The sequence below is a fragment of the Vigna angularis genome, chromosome 9 (genome assembly GCF_016808095.1).
Source record: "Vigna angularis cultivar LongXiaoDou No.4 chromosome 9, ASM1680809v1, whole genome shotgun sequence".
NCBI classification, from domain to species: Eukaryota; Viridiplantae; Streptophyta; class Magnoliopsida; order Fabales; family Fabaceae; genus Vigna; species Vigna angularis.
Window position 1 is genome coordinate 26,001,947 of NC_068978.1, and position 22,625 is coordinate 26,024,571.

General features: G+C 36.5%; 1 protein-coding gene across 2 annotated transcripts in view; it reads right to left on the reverse strand.

Annotated features, from left to right (window-relative positions):
• The window catches only part of LOC108347389 (uncharacterized), a 41,403-nt gene that overhangs the window by 15,577 nt on the left and 3,201 nt on the right, over positions 1 to 22,625 (reverse strand). Inside the window, exons 1-7 of one of the 2 annotated variants that reach the window (XM_052868351.1) lie at positions 17,718 to 17,793; positions 17,531 to 17,640; positions 17,203 to 17,296; positions 16,954 to 17,094; positions 12,291 to 12,391; positions 10,317 to 10,430; positions 3,271 to 3,509 (exon numbers count right to left, since the gene is read on the reverse strand). In XM_052868351.1, the coding sequence (XP_052724311.1) occupies positions 3,271 to 3,509; positions 10,317 to 10,430; positions 12,291 to 12,391; positions 16,954 to 17,094; positions 17,203 to 17,296; positions 17,531 to 17,629 (788 nt within the window). In that variant the 5' untranslated portion in view covers positions 17,630 to 17,640; positions 17,718 to 17,793. Of the gene's footprint in view, positions 1 to 3,270; positions 3,510 to 10,316; positions 10,431 to 12,290; positions 12,392 to 16,953; positions 17,095 to 17,202; positions 17,297 to 17,530; positions 17,641 to 17,717; positions 17,794 to 22,625 lie in introns of those variants that run through there. The other variant, XM_017586590.2, reaches the window with a different exon arrangement.

Here is a 22,625-nt window from a genome sequence, read left to right on the forward strand (position 1 = left end):
CGAACGGTAGACGAGGGGGAGCGACCAAACTGAACGGTTGGAAGTAGCGAAGAAGCATCCTAACTGCCACAATGGTTAGGATGGGCGGGAAACTAATTAGAGTAATAAGAAAGATATTCTGAGAAGATATTCAGCAAAAGATAATTAGAGTAAACAAAGTCATATCTTAGTATAATATTTGGTATAAGTTAAATATAGTAAATAAGGCTAAATATATTCATATAAGATAATTATTGCAAGTAGGATTATTTTCTAATATTCAGTACAAATTGGGAGGGAAATAATTAGTATAAATAAAGGGGAAGTCTAGGGTTAAAGGTATGCTTTTGATTTGTGAGTTTTGTGAGGTTATGCTCTCAGGTGACTGAAGGAGATTATGCTCCCATTTATTGTTTGTTTTCTTTGATTCAGTTATTCTTATCAATAAAAGAGGTTTATTCATCCATTTTCTTTATCTATTTCTCTGTGAGAGTGCGTGAGAGGTTGCTCTGGTTACGTTTCCTACTCGGATACGTAACACTAAGTCTTAGAAGGATTCCCTTTTAATATGTTCATATGTTGTTTTGTAGGGTCTAATAAAGCTTGGAGATCATGGTTGAACCACCCAAGAAGCATGAGAAGCCAAGGGAAGCAAAGGAGCTAAAAAGGGGAGAAAAAGGAGTACATTCCGGATTTGGCACCTATGCTACCGGATTGGAAATACAAAGGATTTTGCCTTCCGGATTGTAACCTACATCCAGCCAAAACCCTGGCGCGCCCAGCCATTGCGTTGCTGATTTCAAATTTCACATGTTTTCCTTGTGTGCTTGGAGTGGGAAGTGTGACTCAACTAGCTTGGCTCCCAAGCTCGAAGTAGATTTGAATTTTTGGAGGGAATTAGGTTAGATTAGAGGCCCCTCTTCCCCTATAAATAAGAGGGCCTCTCCATTCTAAAAATCACTTTTGAGCTTTAGTGAAATGTTACAGAATTTGATTCCAGCCCTATATGCTCTTAAGTCACTCTTTCTCTTCACTTTCTCTACCCTTTCCTCTAGCTTCCTTCGCTAGTAGGAAGGCTTTCTAAGCTGAGAGGCCTCTACACTCACTTCTTCCACTTAAACACACTAAAACTTCACCCATTTTGCTTCCATTTCCGCTGCACTGTTTGGTCTATCCGTGGAGCTGCTTCTTGCTTCATTGTGGTTGGAGCTGGCTTCCATCACGAAGTTAGGGGTTTTGTGCGCCTCGAGGAGCACGGCCAATCCCTAGTGGTCACTTCCTCATTCTCCTCTACAAGCGTCATCACGCCTGGCTTCTTTCCGATCAATTTCGGGTGCGTGTTCCTCACGCGCCACCTTTCTGGTGTCAAAAAGACATCGCGCTACCACCGGTCGTCTCGCTGGAGCCTCCTGAGTTCGTTTTTTTCCTTGTTTCTTTGGTTCGATGGTTGTAAATCAGATCTAGGGTTTACTCCTTTGATTGTTTTGGAACCCTAAGTCCTTCAGATCTCCTCTGTTTCATCAATGTCTGACTCGCCGAATCATGCAGAGTCCATATTTACCCGTGGATCCTAATTACGAAGTCATGGTATTCTAGGTTTTCTCTCTTAAAACCCTAAAATCGAAAATCCCCAATTTCTGGTTTTGTTCTGGAATGGTGGAGGCACAACTGCTTCTTCATCACCCTCTTTGCGTCACTTAAGTGCCTCCAACAGAAGTCATCCAAGTTTGTTTGCACCACATAGTCCAGCCATGGTTATCCTAGTGGCATTTTGGTTTCTTCTTCTCCTTGTACGCCACCACTGGTTTTCTTCTCCTTTGGTCACTCCAACTTGTCTTTGGCATTTCAAGGGTGATGGTCAGCCTTGTGTCTAGGCTTGGTGCCTTTGAAGGAAGCAACCCACTGTGATAACAGATCTATGTTTTTGGATTTTGGGTATTTTCCTGGTTGGTTGTTGTTTGAGAATGCGGGGTGATGAAGGAAATTAGTAGGGAAATGTCTCTGAGTGCTCCACGTGAGGCTTAAAGCTTTGCATATTGTAGCAGTTGTGATGTTCTTGTTGGCTCGTACATTTATTTATAAGTCTCCAAGGAGAGCCGGTGCTATCAGCTGGTTAACAACAAGGAGTTTCAACACCAAGTCATCGGTTGAAGGTTGGTCATGGCGTGAAGGGGAATGTGTTTCTAGCAAGATTCAGAATCTTAGTCAACAATTTCACCAGTCCCTTATCAGATCTGTTTTTGGGTGCTTTGATGAAGAAAGGAGACCATTATGACCTTTCACCTTTACAGTTTGTCATCGATGCCCGTCATTTTCGTCATTCGTCGTGAGGGGAGTATGTTCCAGCCACTACAGGCCCCATCAGTCAATGATGGCTCGTTTCCAGCTGCAGGGCCCATCAGTTAATGATGGCAGTCCTTGCAGTTTTGTCGCTTTTAGCTACTACAAGCCCCATCCTTACTTGATGGCAATCCAATCCCTGCAGTTTGTTGTTGTCTACCATTGTTGGTCGTCGTCCACTTTTGATGGAAATCTCCTTTGTCAAAGTCATCCTACTTGAAGTTTCATGGTGCTAGTTGAAGTTTTGCGGTTGTCCACCACTCTTCATAAGCTGTTAAGGAGTCCCTTTTGCTACGCTGGTTTGTGAATCCAATTTGGTTTATAAACATTCTCTCTCGATGGTCTGAAGCATATGTGCATCTTGTTCGAAGCCAAAGTTACCATGCCTATTGTCTCATTCGAGACAAGTTGATTTTGTTGAATCAAATGACCAACTTACATATGTATTGACCAAGTTCCTAAAAAGATCTCAAATTGAGTTTATCTATTCCAAGCTTGGTTCATAGAATTTGTATGCTCTAGCTTGAGGGGGAGTGTTAGAATAATTATATCTATGTATAATCATTAAGCCTAGGTAGGGTGCAGTATGCTATATCATTTATTAGTTGTACCTAGTTCTGAACCTAGGGGTCTAGTACAGTCCCTTACTATTCCATGTATTATGGTATTTTCATTATATATAGAATGGCAGTGAGAGGGATCTCTAAGCCCTCTAGAAATACTTTACAGTTTCAATCTCAAGTGGAACATCCAAGAATGTCCTTCACTGGGAGCAACTACAACTTAATTTTTAGTTTGTAATTCTATCCATATTCAAAAATCAATTTTATAGGCAGGAACTGTTTCCAATGACCACATCAGATCTTTGAAACTTTTCAAGTCATGCAAAGGTAGAGAGGACTGGGTGTTTGTAGCATTTAAACAAAAACATTAATAAAAGCACTTATCCACCTTCGGTCAATAATGAAGAGAGTGTCATCAACCGATTTCAGCAAATGCCATGGAAAATGCAACGATTTAGAATCAAATACTTCAGATGTTTCCACAACATTGGTCTTGCCACTGCTTTCTAAACCAAGCTTAGTCATGATCCAATTCCATATGTGAATACCTCCCTTGTTGGAGGTGCTTGTAGGATACAGAGTGTCTACTGTTCGTGCTCCCATGTCAGCTTTCCTGATAGCATGGTTCTTAGAACCAGAATAATATAAATAATAAGAAAAGAACCAGAATAAGTAAATGATAAGAATCGAGTTCACAAATAGGAGTTCAAATAAGCCACTAGTTAAAAAAACACAAAGAAACAAGCCCACATGGATAAATGAAGCTTACAAGAGCCTGTTCGGTAAACATGATAATTTGAAAATGAGGTTAATCTGAACGTCAGGAGTTGTGCTGCATCAATGTCTCAGTGATGACCCCAGGACGTGTCTTAATATAATTTACAGCAAATCATGACATTGCTTTTCCACTTCAAACACATAATAGGATAATATATTTATATGTAGTCTTTATATAGGATACAGGATAGCACAAGAGCTTATTAGGTTCAGATCTTATCTAGCTATCTTATTACTTAATCAAATAACGAATTCCACGAACATTAATAAAGGAACAAAAATAAAAACAGCTTCAAAAAGTAGATACGCGGGTAACACCTGCACAATCCTATAGAAAACAGTCCTGCTGAAAAAAATTCAAACTCTGCTACTTTTACTCACTAAGAAAGTTTTGGTCATTCCTCTCCAGTTGTTGTAAATAAAGGATTATAAGGGTATAAATATCCTCAATATCTTCACAGTAATTAGCAGAAAAATATATTTAAAATCTCCCCATTCATTTCAGCAAATTTTTCTCTCCTTATTTAGAAATAATGAGAAAGTAATCTGTGTGATTGTTATGAAGATACATCTTAATTTCCTTAGCTCAAGTTGATAGTAGAGCTCCCAATTGAGAGCTCAGTTTCCACAGGCATAGAAACAGCCATCACTGCTACCCTTTTAGATAACTGGAAGATCATAAAGTTCCATCCCACACTAGCAACACAACGCTGGCAATTGCATCGCTAATGTAGTTGCACATGCCACGACATGAATTGATGCATGTAGCCCATGCTACTAGTTCTGGCAAGCATCAAACTCACGATGTTTGGCTCAAAAGACTAAATGCCTGAGGTGAAATTCGTCCCTTGGGGTCCTAATGATACTCCAAATGTGATAGATCCCTATTGGTTTGATAATTGAAACCATTTACAGTGTAGCAAGTACATATAGAGGATTTTGAAGTGGCGAACAAGATTAAACCACATTGTTGGTATATGACCATGGTCAAATGCCTAAAATTTTGTGATTTGGGATAATGAAAATTCATTCATCATGACCTAGATGTTGCATTCCATGGTTCCTAAGATAAGTCGACACTATATGTTCTATTCCTCTACTAAAGAGACATGGGGATGACTTAAATAACACTTTCTTTGAAAAAGAATTTGGTTGCCTACTATGACATTGCAAGCAAGGTGTTTAATACTAAATAGGGTTCTCTTTGTATAGTATATAATGAAATTTAGAATGGGTTCAAACTACATTAGTACAAAACATTTGAAGGTTTGTAAAACAAATGCAGCAGATCATACAGAAGTCATGGAAAGAGGAAAAATCTTTAATTCTTACATGCTTGAACCATGAATATGACCCACTTGGGATCACATCATCTATCGAATGTATTTTTTATTTTACAGGTGTTAGAAGTGGACTTTAAGCCTAACTCAACCCCACAAAACCGGCTTGTAGGATGAGGTTTGCACCCACTTATAAACTATGAATTGGCTTTATCTCTAGTCGATGTGAAACTTCCAACACACCCCCCTCACGCCGAGGTATATAAATCTTGAGCGTGGGATTAGACAATTTTAATGGGTGGTCCGATAGCGGCCCAATAGCGAGTGGAACAATATGCCCAGCAAACAACAAATATCGCTAGGATAGGCTCTAACTATGGCTCTGATACCATGTTAGAAGTGGACTTTAAGCCTAACTCAACCCCACAAAACCGGCTTGTAGGGTGAGGTTTGCACCCACTTATAAACTATGAATTGGCTTTATCTCTAGTCGATGTGGGACTTCCAACAACAGGGATAATAACTCAAAGGATTGTCATGCTTAATGGAGAAATCTCCAGCACAAGGTCTATCACAATAGCAAGGACAAGGGGTCTTCAAGGGATCAAACACTAGGAGATCCTCTCCGAAAAGTAATTGTGCAGATTATTGCTCATTCTGTAAAAGATCTAAGAATATTAAGAAAGCATGTTTCAAACTCCATGGAAGAGATGATGTCCCGTGTTCATAAGAGGCAACAAAGGAAACAAACTCACAAAGATGGGCAGGCATATGAAATAAATCAACCTCAGAACAACAAATAAATCAACCCACATTGATCCACCTCAATCAAAACTTCATATGAAATCCTATAGTGAGGAACTTTATCTTCTAACAAAAATTATTGAATCAATATGTCCTCTAGATCGTGTACCCTGTCCATGAAAGGGAAGAGTCCATTCAATACAATTGGTCCTGTATCTCAGCAATTTGGATTCTTGATTCGTGAGCAATCAGTCACATGACTCCATTTCCCATGCTTTTCAATTCATACATCAATAAATAGATAAAATTGCAAGGGCCATATGTGAATCTAGAAATATAACTTTAGAATCATCTTTGTATTAAAGGATGTTTTACATGTCCCACAACTGGTCAATAGAGCTATATTTGTACAGAAACTTAACTGAGCAAATTGTTGACAAACCAAGACAAAAGGGTATAAGATGCAGATGGATATTTAAAGTGAAATATGAAGTAGATAGGATAATAGACAAATATAAAGTTAGATTCATTGCAAAGGGACACTTAAACATATGGAATTGAGGAGGCATTTGTTCCAATAGCAAAGATTGTAAGGGTTGAGTTGTTCTTGATCTAGTGACTCATTCAGGTTGGGAGTTGGACAAAATGTCTTTCTTCACAGAGCTTTAGAAGAAGTAAACATGGAGATTCCTCCATGAATTGAAACTCATAGTGAAAGGGTCACAATTTTGTGGGTCAGGTCAGGTCGTCATTTATCCAACAATGGGTTGTCAAACACTAGCTCCACAAAATAGAAATAATTGTTGCAGTGCACGGTCCCATGATTCAACAGGCATCATTACAATCTCAAAGCAATCTGCATTACCCAATCCACAATTGCATCAGCTTGTAACATTCTCCATACTAACAAGATCATGTGAGTTTGCAACTTTACACTGAATTTTAACAACATTGTTCAAAAGTTCTTATTGAACAAATTCATAAAATCAGAAGTGAAGCGAGTCGTGTAGAAAATGTTGTAATTAGAGGAAAATCTTCCTAATTAGAGAAAATATATGTAAAATCTTCTTAATTAGAGAATATATCTGTAGAATCTTCTAGTTTATTTTTAAGTATAATGTTTCCTTATTTCCCTTTTTTGGAATATTAGATGGTTACAAATAGGTGTAAGAAGAATATAACATACATGAATGATAACAATAAAAATCATCCTCTTTTCAAGATGGTATCAGAACTTTCGATCTTGGGAGCTTCGTTTCCACTGAAACAGTAGACATCGTCGCCGATGTCCGGCCACTGCGGGTGCCGCCGTAGCTATTGGGGTCGTTGATAGGAAAGTGTACTTTTTCATTAAAAAAGGATTTTGCTGCATGCTATGACAATGAAAGCAGAATATTTAATACAAAACAAGACTCCCTTTCCGTATCAGAATATCACATAATCCTGAATAAACTTTTGATTGATTTAGATCAGTACTAAACAATAAAGGTGTAAAACCGATGTTGTCGCACATGCTGAAGTCGTGGAAAGAGGAAGAATCTTTAAATTTCACCATGGCCTGAATCATGAGTACAACCCAATTCAGGTACAAATCTTAGAAAGAGAAAACTTACCATCCCTATCAAAAGTATTTTTTATGGTAAGAGGGGAAGACACTCGGAGAGCTGTCATGCTTGATGAGGGGATCTCCAACACAGGCTCTACCATGAAAACCAGAAAGGGAGTCCACAAGGAAACAAAAGCCGAAGGAAATTCGTTTGAAAAAGGTAATCATGGAGACTATTGTTCATATTGTAGAAGATCTAAACATACCAAGGAAAAATGCTTCAAGCTCCATGGAAGAAATAATGTTCTCAAGCATATGGGAAACAACAAAGGCTTTGCTCAAAGATGGGAAAATCATACTACCTCAGGATAGGAAGCCACCAATCAATCTAGTACTTCACTACCACCAGATCTTGATATGAAAGCTTATACGAAGGAACTCGAGTGCTTGAAAGTAATAGTTCAATCAATGAGTAAGCCCTCTGGATGTGAAGAATCTCTTTCTTCATGGAAATCTAGAAGAGGAAGTGTATAAGGAGATTCCCCTAAGTTTTGAATTGAAAAATTAAAGAAACAAGGTATGCCTCCTAAAGAAAGCATTGTATGGTCTTAAGCTATCCCCTAAAGCATGGTTTGTAAGATTTACAAAAGCAATGGTTTCCTTGGGATATAGACAAAGCCAAGGAGATCATACTCTATTCATAAAGCACTCTTCTATAGGTAAACTCATTGTATTGCTTGTCTATGTGGCCTACATGATTATTGCAAGAGATGATGAAACAGAAAAATTGGCATCTGGCATCAAAAGAAAAATTGGCAGCCCAATTTCAAATGAAAGACCTAGGTAAACTCAAATATTTTCTTGAAATAGAGGTTGCTTACTCCAAGAACGAAATTTTCATATCCTAAAGGAAATATGTACTTGATCTCCTCAAAGAAACAAGAAAGTTAGGATGTAGAACCTCAACAGTAACATAATCACAGAATTGGAAGTGAAGTGCTACTGTAGAGAAGGCCAATATCAGAGATTGGTAGGAAAATTGATTTATCTATCACCCATAAGACCATGCATTGCTTATGCAGTTAGTGTAGCGAGTCAATTTATGCATGATTCAAGAGAGAGACACATGCAAGTAGTTGACAAAATTCTCCAATACTTGAAGTCAAGTCCAAGAAAGGGGCTATTGTTCAAATAGAAAGACACATTGACTATGAAAATATAGATTGATGCTAACTATGCAGGTTCTATTACTGACAAAAGATCTACTTTTGGGTATTGTGTTTTTCTTGAAGATAGTCTAGAAACGTGGAGGAGCAAAAGCAAGATAAAATATCTCGTTGTAGTGGAGAAGTTGAATTTTGAGCTCTTGCTCAAGGAATGTGTGAAGGACTCCGAAAGAAAATCATTTTGGATGACCTAAGTCAAGGTGGACAACCCTGTGAAACTATACTGTGACAATAAGTCTGCCATGAGCATTGCCCATAATCTAGTACAACATGACAGGACCAAACACATTGAGATTAACAGACATTCATCAAAGATAATCTAGACAGAGGCTTTGTGATTACAATTCATGTTCATACGGAATTTCAGATAGCAGATATTTTTACAAAAGAGCTCCCTCCGACTAGATTTCAAGATCTTATAGGCAAGTTGGGAATGATTGATATTTATTTACCAACTTGAGGAGGTGTTGTAATTTGAGGAAAGTCTTCCTAATTAGAGAAAATATTTGTGGAATCTTCCTAATTAGAGAAAATATCTGTAGAATCTTCTATTTTATTTTTCAGTATATTGTTTCCTTATTTCCCTTCCGTGGAAGATTAGATTGTTACAAATAGGTGTAAGGAGAATGTAATAGACATGAATGATGATAATAAAAATAATTCTTTTTTCAAGAGAAAAGACAAAGCCAAAATTGTACAAAAGCTTATTTATCTATTACCCACGAGATCAACATTGCTTATCCAGTTAAAGCGGTAAGTCAACATTTGCATGATCCAAGAGAAAGACACATGCAATCAGTTGACAAAAATTTTCAGCACTTGAAATGAAGCTTAGAAAAAGGGATTTACTATTTAGGAAAGAAAGCACTTCAATCTTGAAGATAAATACCAATATAGTTTATGCATGTTCTATTACTGACAAAAAATCTACCTCTGAAAAATAGGGTAGAGTATCTTGTTTAATTGTAGAAGCTGAATTTTGAACACTTGCTCAAGATATGTATAAAGGACTCTAGATGAAAATCATAATTGATGACCTTAAAATAAAGGTTGACCTGAATACTTCAAATGTTACAAATAGAGGTGATGAGAATGTAAATGTGTTTTTTTATCAACAAAATAATTATTTATTCAAGTATGATTATATTACCAGTAACCTAACAATTCAGCTTTGTTGGTCACCACACAAAAATCTTGAAATAATCTATATGTTAAAATTCTAAACCAAGCACAGCTCCAAAAACGTCGGATATAGTGGACAGCTATAACAAAATTTCAGCTTATCTAACATTCCTAGGTGTTATTTGTTTACCATATCAAAGGTACCAAGTACCTATTAGCTTTGCCGGTGACTAGTCTCAATTGTAACACCGAACTTATCAACTTTAGCATAACCTTCCCTTCCAACAATGTTTTCTTCCATCCACAAGGCTCAAATATAGAATATTGTCTATCACTACTACTTGGTATATAATCTCATTTTTATCTTGTATTTCTTACATCAATAAAAAAAAAAATTCCTTCACAAAATTGAGATAAACAATTTTGTTAATAAGTCAGTTCCTGAAGCAGTAGTTAAACATGCAAATCACCAAAAAAACTAAAGAGTACTGCACGGAAACAATTATGAAGGGAGAAGATTTTAAAGTTTTCCAGCATGTTAGGTGGGTGTGTAAACTTTTCAAGCACTAAATCAACAAAAAAAGTTGAATTTGCAGAAAAGTTAGCCTTGTGTTTTAAACAGATCCTGAAGAAATGGCTAAATAAATCCTATAGCAGCCTAGACAGAACTACATATAACCATTGAAAGAGATATTGATATTTGATATTTAAATCAGTGTATGTACATCCAAATGCATACCTCTGAATCCACAAAATATAAGCAATCCTCAGTAGGATGGTAGTATGAACCTGCAGGACGCCTTAATTTAGCAGATTCAAAATCTCCATCCTCAAATCCCGGGGAAGATCCAATCTGGATAAGAGACAACAAAAAGTTATCCTGATGAAAGTTCAGCTAAGTGGTTCAAAAATGTACAACGGCTATCTACATAAATTCTGACATTTAAAATCTAAATGGGAGAACTCCTTAGTGTATCATGATAGAAAAAGAAAGTCATTTCAAAAGGGTTACCATAAGCATACCACTGTCTAACACTTCTCAGAACCCATCACCAAGCATGATTGTGACTATCTAGTATCCTACATTTGTGATTATATTTTTCAAGTTTGTGTGAAGAACAGTTACTTGATAGATAATTGTTCAACATCTTATAATGGGTCAGTTTGTTTAAGATTAAAAAAGAGTGATTCTGGTATGAAATAATTTATTCATTTTGGTAAAAGATTTGAATTAAAAAAAGTTAATTCATGCGTGTATACAACAAAGAAACACATCTTTAAAAGAAATAATTTATTTATAAGAAATTGTTTTAAATAGCTTCTTTTATACAAAATGGAAAATGAATTGAAAACAAAAAAAAATCAAGGGATAACATTGAAAATCCCACAAACTTTGGGACCAAAAAGTCCGTTAAGCACTTAAAAAAAACTATTCTTTGGTGAAAACTTAAACAAACTGGCCGATATTTTCATTGTATCTTAAATATTTTAGAATATCTCAATGATCTCTTACAAGTGACTTCCTTACATCAGAATTAATGAATTACTTCCATAATTAATGATTCGATTTAGGAATATACTATTAATGTTGAAATACATAAAAAGATGTAAGAAATGTTGAAAACTATGTATCTAAATCAGAGTTCATTTTATATAAGGCTAATTGCATTAAATACAAATAATTGTAGAAAATTTTATTCATAAATAATAGATATATCCATAAATCAAATCCTAACAAATCTGATTATGATTATATGTGCCTATAACCATAAAGATTGTAATTAAAAAAGGAAAAAAATCGTAAATATGAGATGCATAAGTGCTAAGAGATCATTCCAAAAAAGCTTAAGCTTACTAAGCTTTCCGCTTGTTAGATGAAAACAATTCTCACAAATAAATAGAAATACTATCTCCACCAGAAACCAATTGTTTGCAACGCAACTTAGGGTTGCTGGGAGAAGCTGGAGAAACTTAGCTTAGCCAAGTAGCCAGAAGGACCATTAATCCGAGGGGAATTTCTTGCCAAGCAAAGCAAGGTCTGACTTATCAAAACAGCATTTGGAAGCTTCAAACCAATAGTATTGTGGTGGAAAAGACACCACTTTTATGATTCATACGTCCAAGAAGAGTCACCTCTAGCTTATTTCTGAGGAAGAAGTCACCAAAAATATGCTTGTCATTGTAAAATGTCTAAAAGAGACTCCAAGCAAGGGAATTTTGGTCAAATGAAATGAAATGTGAATCTCGAAGTATATACAAATGTTGACTATGTTGGGTCAATTGTGCATAGGAGATCAACTACTTGATATTGTACTTGGTAGGAATGTTGTAAGTTTAAAGAGTAAAAAACAAAATGTGGTAACAAGATCTAGTGTTGCAGCAGAGTCAAAGGCAATGGCACGAGATATGTGAACTACTATGGCTAAAAATCATCTTGAAAGACTGAGAATAAAGTGGGATGAACCAATGAGACTTTACTGTGATAATAAATGATTGCTCATATGCAGTTACATTTCTTTATTTATTGAACATAAATGTAATTTATTGAGATGAATATAAACTATAGAAGTTGTTGAGTACTTTTTCACTTAAGCATTTCACACCATAATTCAGTCTTCACATTAAAATCAGCCAATTACAAAGAAAAATAAGCCATTAAAGGAACTGAAATCAGAATTAATCTTGAACTGCAGTTATTGATGAGTATACATACACAGTCCAGAATTTCTCCATTCCCATCTGATACAAGAATCCTATGATGATTGCAATCAGAAAAGAAGAGGCGATTATGACTTTCATCTGCAGAAACACAACCTGTAAAATAGGACAAAAGAAGTTGCAGTATCTAATTAATTTCAGTCAAACAGAACCAAAGAATTAAATATAAATTATTATATCTACAGATTTTTAGTTATTAGCAAATTATAAACCTTCCTATCAATTTTCCCTGGACTAATATCTGAATCCTCCATGACCAGCAAAGAAAAAATCCAATTGTTTCATTGTAGTTTGGGACATCCTTCATTTCAGGTCATAAAGTCAATATTTCCTTCCTTGTTTAAAAGTTTAAATCTGGAAAGTCTTCATTGTGAGGTGTGAGCTTGCCAAACACAAGTGTGTACCTTTTCCTATCAGCAATAAACTAATGTTCAAACTAGACCACTTCTTTTCCAAAATAATGTTCCAAAAAAGTTTTGGGGTGAAGCTATACTCACTACTACTTACTTGATTAATAGATTACCTTTTACTGTTTTATCCTCAAAAAGCCCCATGGAAGTCTTAAACTCATTCTACCCACGCGTAATACATACATATAACCTTCAACCTAGAATATTTGGGTGTGTCTCCTTTGTACATGTTCATAGTAATGGAAGAGGAAAACCTGACCCAAGGGTAAGAAAATATATTTTCTTGGCTTTGATACCACTTGATGGCTCCTACTTTAGTGAAGATGAGAGACCATGTTATGACAAGTCTTAAATACCAACAGAGCCAAGGGGACCACACTTTATTCATCAAACATTCTGATTCAGGGGAAGTAACAAAGGTTGAGCCAATGCCTTGCCAAGGAATTTGAAATCAAGACTTTAGGAAAACCAGCAAGTACACTTATTGATCCAAATATAAAGTTGGGAAATGCAGAGGAGGATGTTTCTGTGAATAAAGAAATGTACCAAAGACTTGTGAGAAGACTCATTTACCTCACACTAGACCAGATATTGCCTTTGTTGTAAGTTTAGTTAGTCAATTTATGCACAAACCAAAGGAAGCATAGTTACAAGTTGCACTTAGAATTTCCAGTATTTAAAAGGGACTCCAAGAAGAGGAATTTTGTTCAAAAGAAATAAGAATGCTAGTCATGAGGCATATACAAATGTTGATTATGCCGGTTTAGTTGTGGATAGGAGGTCAACTACTGGATATTGTACTTTTCTTGGTGGATACCTAGTAACTTGGAAGAGCAAAAAAAAAAGTGTGATAACTAGATCTAGTGCTGAAGTAGAATTTCGAGCAATGGTCCAAGGAATATGTGAACTTTTATGACTAAAGATTATATTGGAAGACTTAAGGATAAAGTGGGATGAACCTATGAGGTTATATTATGATAATAAATCTACAATTAGTATAGCCCACAATTCAGTACAGCATGATAGAACCAAACATATTGAGGTGGACAGACATTTTATCAAAGAGAAGCTTGATTGTGGCTTGATTTGTACCCTATATGTGTCCACTCAAGGTCAACTTGCAGGCATACTATAGGCAAGGGAAAAACGAGGGGGATCTGGAAAATATACTATAGGAAGAGAAATAAAAATAGAAATAGTTAATTGGTTAACAGTTAGTTGTTATGTGAAATGAGATGGAGACTTTTTGTAAAAGTCTAAATATTGTCATGTATAGGAGAGGAGAAGGGGGAATGAAAATTTGTAGATTGAGCTTTAGCTCTTTGTGAGGTTCCTAACACATACTCACCAAGGGGTTGAGTAGCAATAATTTTGAAAGAATTATATCCAAGCTGGGAATAGAAAACACTTACTCACCAGGGAGTGCCAAAATATATTTTAGGAAATTTTAGATATTATTACCATGTATTTAATTTGTTATATTTTGTGTATCTTGCTATTATTGCTAGTATAATAATCCCACAATTCTAGGGATTTGTTTCGTAGAATAGGTTGTTTTTTATTTCCTAAAACATTCTATAGGCTCTTGTATATATATCCATTGTATGTAAGAAGACATACATAATAAGAAATATAATCTTTCTCCTAAATTTGATAGTTTATTATGTAACCAGGATCCAACAGAATGGCACAAATATCCTATGATTACCATCATTTTTAATGCAATCGTTATACTTTGAGAGCACAAACTACCAATATTTTATTGGATTCTCTCAGTTGCAAACTATTTCAAGAAAATGTCCACCAAATATGTGGAAGTTACAACAAATGCCCATTGTTGTATGGTTCTTCAATACATGTGAAGGATTAAGAGACATTTCGCTGAATTTCAAATGCCCATTGAACATAATGAATACATTCCCTACTGAATTTAGATGCTTGATTTTATTCCATCTAGAGGAGATATTCGTTTATTTAGTTTCGGACCATCTATCTCAGTCATATCCATTATAATAAGCTATTCAGTAATTCCTTTTGGCTATAACTTTGTTTTATCTGATCTGAATATTGGTGTTTTTTTATGGATTGCTATTTCGAGTATTGCCCCCATTGGACTTCTTATGTCAGGATATGGGTCAAATAATAAATATTCCTTTTTGGGTGGTCTACGAGCAGCTGCTCAATCAATTAGTTATGAAATACCATTAACTCTATGTGTGTTATCGATATCTCTATGTGTGCTTCGTTGAGACAGAAATTTTTTGATACTCTTTCCTATAAGCCTCTCCTTATATTTAATATTTAAAGTACAAAAAGAATCTATAAAGAATATATCTATATTCTTTTCGCATTTGGATTGAATAATTGAATCAGATAGTTATATGAGTGCAATAAAACAGCTTTTATTGAATATAATTGATAGAATACATACTCTATTACTGATAGAGAAAGTATGATTATTTCAAATTGCAGTAAAAATATTGAGTCTAATTTTCTATGTATAAGAATAAGGTGAAAAAATCAATGAAATTCTAGAATTAGATTCTATATATTTTATTCTATATATAGAAGTGGTTGTTTTTCCCAAGATTTGTTGATTAGTAATCCAGTCTTGAAGCGGACGCAAAAGACCAACCTTTTTAAAATTTTCAATATCATTTGTATGAATTAGCATACATATATTAACAAAATTAAAAAAAGGGATTAATATATTAATATAATAAAAAAAATGAATGGATGGCTAGAAACACCAAAATACACAAAAGATTAGTAACGTATATTTATTTTTGAAATTATCCAAAAGAGTATTTATGTATAATAGAAAAAGAATACTAATGGGGACTTGAAGTTGGTAGAAAAAATAAGGCAGTACTCCCCACAATTCCGATCTAGAGTATACTTCCATCCATTGATTAAATAAATAACTATCAGGAACGAAATAATCCTTTAATTTTTGGAAGTCCCCTTTCTTTTGCTTGCACAAAAAAGAAAAAGTATAAGAGGTCAAAGTGATCTCCTTTTTCTTTTTTGTCTTATATCCTCCATATTTATGGAGATAGTCATAATTGAATTTAAAAAAGGAACATCTAATTCTTTTTCGGAATCGAAAATGATGTGGGAGTTCTTGATAATTTTAAAAGAGTATTTTATGCAAAAATGAAATTAAGTTATTACTCAACAAATTTAATTTTGAATTTTTTAAAGGATGAGATCAATTCAGAAATACCTTTTCTATTTTTTATTTATCTAAAGAAATTCAATAAATGTTCAAATGTTTTGATTTTTTAAATAAGTGTGTCTTCATTTAAAATTTTTTTTAGAACAGACAGAATTCAATGGGTCTAATTCAGAACCGTCCGAGAAAATAGAATCTTCTCTATCTTAGGTATATATCAAGGGATAAATAATCGGACGGGTTCTTATATTTTTTGAAGGCTTTAAAGGAGCCGTATGAGATGAAAATCTCATGTACGGTTCTGTAATAGAGATGGTAACAGTAATGTCATCACCGACTAGGATTATCTAACAGTTTAAGTACAGTTGATATAGTTGATGCACAATCCAAATATGGTTTTTGGGGATGGAATTTGTGGCGTCAACCTATGGGTTTCCTCGTTTTTCTAATCTCTTCCCTAGCAGAATGTGAAAGATTACCTTTTGATTTACCAGAAGCGGAAGAAGAACTAATAGCGGGTTATCAAACCGAATATTCCGGTATCAAATTTGGTTTATTTTATGTTGCTTCCTATTTAAACCTATTTGTTTCTTCCTTATTTGTAACAGTTCTTTATTTTGGTGATTCAAATATCTCTCAGTTGCAAACTATTTCAAGAAAATGTCCACCAAATATGTGGAAGTTACAACAAATGCCCATTGTTGTATGGTTCTTCAATACATGTGAAGGATTAAGAGACATTTCGCTGAATTTCAAATGCCCATTGAACATAATGAATACATTCCCTACTGAATTTAGATGCTTGATTTGACATCATTATGTTTCACAAAAACAGAAAAGCATTTGATCACCGACATAACATTGAATTCAATCCACAGAAAGTGGTGGCAAATATATTACAGCACTTTAGAAAGACATGCAAAAGCATATTCTAATTAATGATGCAATATTGAGAAGGAAAGATAGAGGAGCATAAACTTCATTTGTCTGGCTCATTCTCAGGAAATCTGCCTAACAACTCTAGGATGAGATGGAAGAAATGCAGAAAAAACATTGATCAACCTATTGGTTACCTGGGTAATATAGGAGCAAATTCTGAAGAGGAGAAAAACTACATAGATCTTTAATTATCCAATGTTGCTCCAAAGATGTACATCTCACAACATCGAGCAACTTAGAATGACCACCTGCTTTATCATCTAACTCCTGAACAGCTACATATGAGACCAACATCAAAAATTGTAAATATGCAGACATGAATCATGAAAAATCAACAAATGGCACATCATTTGCTATGTTAGTCGTAGAAAATTCACAATTACCTTGGCTTAAAATTTCAAGACTTGCATCCTTCTCATGATAAATTACTGGGCTCCTAAAATTTTTAAACAACATGTAGCCCGCACCTTTCTCTATCTATACATATCAAATGAATTATATTAACTAAATGTACATGCAAGCATCAAAAATATATTCATAAACAAAATGGTAAAAGATAAGGCAGTCAGTCGTTAGGTATACATGAATAAAAGCAATTCCATATATTATTTATAAAATAGAAAGTGGAAGGAATATGTATTTCTGCAAACTCTATAGTCAATATAACTATAAAATGTAAGACTCTTCTATCAAGCATTTTATAGTTTCTACCACAGATGAGTTTCTAAATCCCCAAAGTTTGTAGGACAGTAGGAGGAGCCACTCAACAAACAAGCATTCTTTCCAGCTCTGCATGTATTCAGCCTCCATCCTCACTGTCACTGTATAGTGAATAAGAGCAAATTATGTATTTTTCGCACATAAATTAAATATTCAAGTTAGCAAGTTCTCTGCATACCCACTCTAACCCATCAGTCCGTGAACTAGTACCCTATGGAATGAAGCCTTGGGGAACTTATGACATTGGTTCCTAAGGATTGTAAATCACAAAAGAATGCCTGTTTGACAAGAATCATTAGAATAAAAACAATCAGCAACCTTAGCCTATAGTTTATGACTTCATCTGTAAAGACACGATAATCATAGACTCATAACTGATATGTAGTAAGATGCGACACACCTACAATCATCTAGTTTTAGTGGGTAGACTTAAGATTGAAACTGTAAAATAATTCTAGAGGGCTTGATTGATCCCTCTCACAATCTTCTATTTATAAGAATAAATTGATACACAAATACATGATAAATAGGGTAACCCTAGACACAATATAATCATGATAAATAGGGTAATCCTAGACATAATATAATCATGATAAATAGGGTAACCCTTGACACACTATAATGATGATAAAATAGGATAAATATCCTAACACTCCCCCTCAAGCTGGAGCATACAAATTGTATGTACCAAGCTTGGAACAAATAAACTCAATCCGAGGACCCCTTAATGACTTGGTCAATACATCTGCGAGTTGATCGTTTGACCCAATAAACTCAGTACATATTTCTTTGGTCAACAACTTTTCACGAACAAAATGACAATCAATTTCTATATGTTTAGTCCTCTCGTGAAACACTGGATTTGATGCAATGTGGAGAGCAGCTTGATTGTCGCAATACATCTTCATAGTATGGATGTCACAAAATTTAACCTCTTGAAGGAATTGTTTCACCCATATAAGTTCACATGTTAGTGATGCCATTGCCCTATACTCGGCTTCCGCGGTTGATCGAGCTACTACATTCTGTTTCTTACTTTTCCATGAAATAATGTTTCCTCCCAGAAAAACACAATATCCTGTTGTAGACCGTCTATCAATAGGTGAACCTGCCCAATATGCATCACAATACCCAGAGACATGAATGCTTCCTTTATCTTCATATAACAATCCTTGCCCGGGAGCCTTCTTTACATACCTTAGAATGCGAATGAGAGCATTCCAATGGTCAATACATGGAGCCTGCATGAACTGACTAACCACTCCAACTGCAAAGGATAGATCTGGCCTTGTAATAGTGAGATAAATCAGTTTGCCAACCAGCCTCCTATACCTCTCTGGATCGGAGAATAATTCACCTTCTTCTGTCCTTAATTTCTGGTTTGGGTCCATGGGACTGTCTACCGGTCTACAATCAATCATGCCTGTTTCTTGTAATATATCAAGAGCATACTTCCTTTGGGAGATTACAACTCCATCTTTTGATTGCGCTACTTCAATGCCTAAGAAATATTTGAGACTTCCAAGATCCTTGGTTTGAAAATGTCTACACAAGTACTCTTTTAGTTGAGATATTCCAACAGCATCATTTCCTGTAATGACAATATCATCAACATATACTATTAAGTAAACACATTTCCCGAGAGAAGAATGACAATAAAAAACTGAATGGTCTGCTTCACTGCGTTTTAGCCCAAATTTTTGAACAATGGAGCTAAACTTTCCAAACCAAGCACGTGGGGATTGCTTGAGGCCATATAGAGATCGATGCAATTTGCATACCATACCAGACTCCCCCTGAGCAACAAACCCTGGAGGTTGCTCCATATAAACTTCTTCCTCAAGATCACCATGTAGGAAGGCATTCTTGATATCCAATTGATGAAGTGGCCAGTGACGAATGGCTGCCATGGCAAAGAAGAGACGAATAGTAGTCATCTTGGCTACAGGAGAGAAAGTGTCACAATAATCAAGACCATAAACCTGAGTGTAACCTTTTGCAACAAGCCGAGCTTTGAGCCGATCAATTTCACCATCAGGGCCAACTTTAACTGCATACACCCATCGACAACCAACCGCCTTTTTTCCTGGGGGAAGGGGCACCAGCTCCCAAGTATTACTGTGGTCAAGAGCCTGCATTTCTGCAATCATAGCTTGTCGCCATCCAGGATGATCAAGTGCTTCTTTCACATTCTTGGGTATAACAACAGAGGACACTGAGGATAAAAGAGAAAAATAGGAGGGCGACAATCGATGATAGCTTAGAAAATTATAAATGGGATGAGGGTTCCGAGTGGAACGAGTACCTTTTCTGAGGGCAATAGGCCATGCTGAATCATTTGCACCAGGAGGCGTGGGAGGAGGTGACGAGGGAGAAGAATCTGAAGTAGGAGATTCACCATTGTCTTGGGGAGGTGGACTATCCATTGGGGCCCTGTGTGGGATGATCTCAGTATGTGGAGAAACAGGTGTAGAAGGATTGTGATCATGACTGGGAATGACAGAGACAGTGGAGCTATTTGACTCAACCATTGGAATAGGAAGGACCTGCTGGAGGATAGAAACATCCTGAACAGATGGAGAGAAGTAAGGAGTCTGTTCAAAGAATGTGACATTGGCAGACATGTAATACTTCTTAGTTTCAGGGGAGTAACACCGATATCCTTTTTGAAGTCGAGAATAGCCTAAGAAGACACATTTGAGAGCGCGAGCGGAGAGTTTGTCTAGACCTGGAGACATGTCATGAACAAAACATACACAGCCAAACACTCGGGGAGATGTATGAAAGAGAGGATCATTAGGAAACAAAATGGAGAAAGGGACTTTATTATCAAGAGAGGAGGAGGGCATCCTATTAATAAGATAACATGCAGTTAAGATGGCATCCCCCCAGTGATGGACAGGAATATGGGCACCAAGCAAAAGGGTACGAGCAGTTTCAACCAAGTGTCTATTTTTGCGTTCTGCTATACCATTTTGCTGTGGTGTATGAGGACAAGTAGACTGATGTAAGATACCATGGGAACTCAAGATGGCAGAAAAGGAGGATGAAAAATACTCTTTGGCATTATCACTTCTTAATATTTTGATTACTTGACCAAATTGATTCTTGATTTCATTCAAAAAGGATGTAAAGATAGCTAACAATTCAGAACGATTTTTCATAAGATAAACCCAAGTACATCTTGAATATTCATCAATAAAGGTAACAAAATATCTATAACCAAAGGAGGAGATACGACTAGGTCCCCATATATCAGAATGGATGATGGAAAAACTAGAATTACATATTGATTGAGACCTTTTAGGAAAGGAAGATCTAACATGTTTTCCTAATTGACATGACTCACATTCTAAGGTTTGGAGACCACTAAGTTCAGGACACATCTTTTTTAATTTGGACAAATGAGGATGGCCAAGTCGATCATGTAGCACTTTAGGATTAAGAGCAGCAACACAAGACACCCTTGGACGAGATCCAAAATGGTATAATCCGCCAGCTTCATATCCTTCTCCAATCTGTCTCCCCGAACCACGCTCCTGTATAACAAAAGATTTATGATCAAAGGTTATTGAACAATTTAACATTTTAGTCAACTGGCTTAAGGAAATTAAATTAAAAGGACAATTAGGGACAAAAAGGACTGAGTTGAGATTGAGGGAGGGAGACAAAGAAACATGACCGACTCCTTTGGAAGAAGTTTTAGATCCATTTGCAAGGGTTATGAAATGAGGTTTTTCTCGAAAGGAAATAGATGAGAACAAAGAGGTATTACCAGAAATGTGATCAGAAGCACCTGAGTCAATTACCCATGAATTTTGACATTCCATAGATTGAGAAACGCAGGCTGTTGATGTATTGGGAGATTGAGATGGTTGTGCCAAGCTGTTAGACTTTAACCTTAAATACTCTTGATATTCATCCTCAGAAAACATAGAAGTAGAGGTTTCAGTTTTCAAAGTGGAAGTTTCAGTCTTCGAAATATTGGCGGTTTTGGAAGGGAAACCATGTAAGGAGTAGCAATTCTCTTGAGTATGGCCCATCCTTTTACAATATGTGCATTGAGTACGTCCCCGACCTCCTCGTCCTCCTCCTCTAGTGCCACGTCCTCCTCTTCCTCGTGTGGCAACCATGACAGATGGTTCCACTAGTTCATGCGCTTCTTGAGTTTGAGATACCGGGACACGCAGAAGGCGAGTGGTCAATGTTTCCATAGAGGGGACCTCATGACTAGTTAGAAGTTGATCTCTGAGATGATCAAAATCGGGATGTAGGGCACGAAGGATCAACACCATGTAGAATTTGTCTAGTTTCTTTTTTATATCCTCTAATGGATCTACTTCCAAAAACATCCTAAGTTCTTCGACAGCAGATTGGGCTTCAGTCATGAAGGACACCATATCATGGTCTGCCATTTTAAGAGATGCAAGTTTATTCGTAGTGTCATAGAGACGTTGAATATCGTTGGCATAAATGCTTTGGGCTTTCTTCCAAAAGGAGTGACAAGTTTTGAAAGCCCTCAAAGATACAAAAAGTTTGGGTTCCACTGATTGCCATAACAGGGCACACAACTGGAAATCTGCTTGTTTCCACTGATCAGCTTTTTCAGTAGGCACATGGCTTCCATCTCGCTCAAGGTGGTCATAATGCCCTTGGCCAAGGAACCACATTTCAACGGCAGCAGACCATGATAGATAATTTTTTCCATTTAGCTTCTCGGAGGTAATTGATGGACTTCCAGAGAAGGAAAGAGTACTGCCAGACGCCATTTCTGAAGAAGACGAATAGTACTAACGAAGAACAAGAAAACCCTAAGGGTTTAGACGAAGGAAACTTTGACAGTGATGGACGACGGTGGCCGGCAATGGCGGGCGGTGGCCGGCAATGGCGGGCGGTGGCCGGCGGTGACGGTGGCCGGACGGTGGCCGGAGACGGTGGCCGGACGGTGGCCGGCGACGGCCGACGGTGGCCGACGGTTGACGGTGGCCGGCGGCGGGCAGCGGCGGGCGACAAAGAACTGTGGCGCCGGACAAATATATATTACGAGACAGAAACCAGAGCGGGATCGACCCGCTCTGATACCAAC